Source organism: Olea europaea, chromosome 8 (genome assembly GCF_002742605.1).
Source record: "Olea europaea var. sylvestris chromosome 8, O_europaea_v1, whole genome shotgun sequence".
Lineage (NCBI taxonomy): Eukaryota > Viridiplantae > Streptophyta > Magnoliopsida > Lamiales > Oleaceae > Olea > Olea europaea.
In genome coordinates, this window is record NC_036244.1 from 16,914,601 (window position 1) to 16,918,230 (window position 3,630).

Consider the following 3,630-nt stretch of genomic DNA (forward strand, 5'->3'; position numbering starts at 1 on the left):
TTTTTTGCTAAAATACATTTTAGAATAGTAATTTAATAATTTTTTTTTTTTGAATTTGGGTGTAATATTATTATTCTATTGAAAAATTATGATTAAAAATAAGAGAAAAATGTATTTTAAAATGAGGATGTAGCTAAATTTTTTCCTTTTTATTTAGTAAATTAATTACTATTTAATTTTTTTGATTTCTGATTTTTATTTTTTTTCCTAGAAATTTCATGAATATAAATGCCATATAGCCCCCACTTCATCAACGGTCTTTTCTCGTGCCGCATCGTTTTCTCTGTCACCTCTATTTGGTCTCTCCTTTTCTCCCTCTTTCTTCTTGTATTTATTTTTTTGTTCTCTCTCTTTCTCTCTCTCTTTTTTTTCTTTTTTTTTCCGAAATCCTCTATGTAAGAGGAGCCACATACAATTTTGTACAGCTCTTTCTGGTAATTGAAATCTCTCTTTCTTCTTTTAGTGGAAAGTAGTGGACTAGTTCTCGATTTCTGATTTTTTTTTTTTTTTTCAAGTTTTGAGAAAACCCAGATGAAATTTTGCTTCAATATATTTTTATGTAGATTTGGTGTTGAAAAATCTTGATTCTAAAAGTAATATTTTTTGGGAAAAAATGAATTCTTGGCGAACAGGAATTCATAAGTTTGAGTTTTTTTTTTCTTTGAGCTAATTTATACCCTTCAAAGCACCGAAGTTTCATATGAAAATTAAAAATTTATGTAAAGATCGTTTCAAATATTAGATCAATTCATAGAGGCGGCTGAAAATTGCCAATTATTTTCTAGAAAAGATTCACTTACTCTACATACAAATTAGTATAGTCACGAGATTTTGTTTGATCAGTTTCACCTTAAGCACAAGCAGAATGATTCTGAAATGAAAAAAAAAAAAAAAAAAAAAAAAAAAAGAACGGAAAAGTTACAATTTTTACAACGGATCTGTATAGGTTTCTTCTCAAATAATTTAATATTATATTGATTATTAAACCTTTCATTTTTGTCTGTTAAAACAAGTCAAAAATCTCTGCCGGCTAAGTTCCTGGTTTTTATCTTCTGCCTCGTTTGCCGGATTTTAGCTTAAAACAAAAGTAAAAAGAACAAATATTTTCTCAGTATTGTTTGTTTAATTTATACGATATCTCTGTTGTTCTCATATCCAATTTCTTTTCTGAATAAAAATTCCATATTTTGATAAATATGCAGGTGTGTTATTTATATATACAAAAGATCTTGAAGTAAGAAAAAAAATTCAAAAAAATAAAAATAAAAAAGAAAAATAAAAAAATGAATCACTGTACAATTCAGAAGAAGACTTTTGCTGCCTGTGACGAGATGAAGGGCAAGAAAGAGGCGGTGGTTTGCCCCAAGCCCCGCCGTGTCAGCGTAATCCATTCAGCTGCTGCTTTTAATGATCCTCCTTTTACCAGACCCCTGAGATGGCATTCCATGTCAGTTTTGTTACTTTTACATCTCTCTCTACATAATCTTGAATTTTTTATTTGTCTGTGTTGTTTAGATTTGTTTATTAACTTGTGATTTCTCTCTGTTTAACAGTCATCAACTGGAGGCTTGTGATGCAAAGGCTGGAAATGAACTGCTGGACATCATCCTTGCAAAGGTGGTTTTCAATTTTTCTAATTCGATACGAACTTTTGTCAATTTGATATGTGGATCAGATGTATAATCCAAATCTGTTTGAGTTTGTATAAATCCTTTTACTTTGTTTTATAATTTGTAAACAAATTGTTTAGAATACTGAATTCAAGGAGATAATTTTATTTGTGAAATGGTTTGTATCTTGACACCTTGATTTTTGAGATCTTATGAGAGGTTTGTTCTTATTTGCAGGGTGGTTTTACCGCAGATCAATCAGTTGCCCAGGTAGCCTCGTCGCCCCCCTTTTTTTCTGGGTCACCGCCGAGTAGAGTATCTAACCCACTAATTCAAGATGTTCGATTTGGGGATGAGAAGGTCACTCCAGTTTCCCCAAGAGCAATCCCAACCCCATCTGGGCTGGCACCATCCCCGTCCTCCACCCATAAAGGGGGTTATGTTCGGGCTAATTTTGGTAACAGTCCAGCTGTGAGGATAGAGGGTTTTGACTGCCTTGACAGGGATAGTCGCAATTGCAGCATCGCTACCCTGGCTTAGAGCAATCCCTGGGAAACTAGTACTTACAAAGAACTACTGAAGTTGAGAAAATCTGAAGCATTCAATTGATTTAGCAGATAAGGAGTTATGAACGCTTTTGATCAAGTGAGCTGGTAATAGGGATCGTTGATTATTTTGTCTAGTGTAAATATATTTCGAAGTGTCTGTAATTGAAGCAATGTGTCTATTTAAGCATACGAGCTATGGAAGTTATTGACCAAAATAATTTAGGGAGTGTGAAGCTAAGCCCTCTTTGTAATGGTGTAAGTAAGAGATGAAAAGAGGGGGGAAACTTCTGGTATTTTACGTTGTTTTGAGGTCAGTTTTGAAATTTCATCAGACGGTTTTCTGAGGTGAACATGTAAAAAGTTTTGCATAGTTGGGTAAATCACATTGTAATTATGAAATATTAGTACAATTTCTATTTTACAGTACTCTTGTTTTGTTAAACCTTGTTCGCCTTTTGAATTCCACCCGATAAGGGAGTGAGCTTACCATTATTGGCTTAATAGTTCTTGTGTGTTTGTTGGTATTGAAATGTATTAGTGTTCGTTTTCTTGGACTGGCATGTGAAGTCATTTTCTTGATGGCTACGGAAATGATGAGAGTGTGCTGCTGTAATGTGCGGTTTTTTGTTTTGATATGTGAATGTTGTATTACATCACCTGGTCGGTTTTCTGGTTTTGATGAGTTACTAATTATGGGGTCACGATTCATCGTAATTGTCCTTGTGGTGATGTAATGGCTAGCCCTTAACCGTGAACCTAGCTAGGTTTGATTTTTCACTAAAATTAAGTAATGCTGCATGTCGCCAATTAGAACGGTTACAAACTAATGACCATGTGGTTTAATTATGTGATACTACATGAAAGGTTTAATTAAACGTGTTAGGAAACATCACATTTATTTGAACTTGTAACTTATTGTCATTTAGTGCTGCATAAATTGATGTTTTAGCATCAGTTGGGTTACCTAGTATTATTCAATGAAAATACAGAAAATTGAAACGGTAGCTCCATTTTGTATATTAGTTCAAACTTCAACATTCCTTTCTGATCTGCTGCTCTGTATTTCCTAGCCTTCGGCTTTTAGGTTGGTGGCGTTAATGGAGAATCAAATGCAATAAACAGGGAAGCTACTGAAGGGTAACATTGATGAACTAAGCTACATGTACAACCTCCTCACATATGGGGGACCGCGCTCAATAAAAAAATTGCGGCCCCCCATAAGGTTGGGGGGGGGGGGGGACTTTCATCCGAGCTGTGAGCTCAGATGCACAAGCATCAATTCCCATCATTCATTAATGAACTACAAAGTTGAGCAGTCCGTGGTTCGACCCAAAAAAAGCTCGAGTGTGCCTGACTCGTTGCTTGGCAGAACCGATTGAACTCAAGTCATTGTAGCTGCCTATAACTGCAACATGTAGCTAGTCAGCCACGTGTGTAGCATAGGCAGCTAAGTAACTGCTTGTATTTTTAAA

The 3,630-nt window shown here is 34.7% G+C and overlaps 1 protein-coding gene across 2 annotated transcripts; it reads left to right on the top strand.

The window, feature by feature from the left end:
• Positions 1 to 295: 295 nt before the first annotated feature.
• LOC111399009 lies at positions 296 to 2,584 on the top strand. Of its 2 annotated transcripts, XM_023026203.1 has the most exons (4): positions 296 to 434; positions 1,203 to 1,447; positions 1,554 to 1,617; positions 1,848 to 2,584. In XM_023026203.1, exons 2-4 carry the CDS (start codon positions 1,284 to 1,286, stop codon positions 2,148 to 2,150), a joined length of 531 nt encoding a protein of 176 aa, XP_022881971.1. In that variant the 5' UTR covers positions 296 to 434; positions 1,203 to 1,283; the 3' UTR covers positions 2,151 to 2,584. The 2 variants fall into 2 exon arrangements, with proteins under 2 accessions (XP_022881971.1, XP_022881972.1); XM_023026204.1 differs by having other exon boundaries at positions 311 to 1,447.
• Positions 2,585 to 3,630: the final 1,046 nt, after the last annotated feature.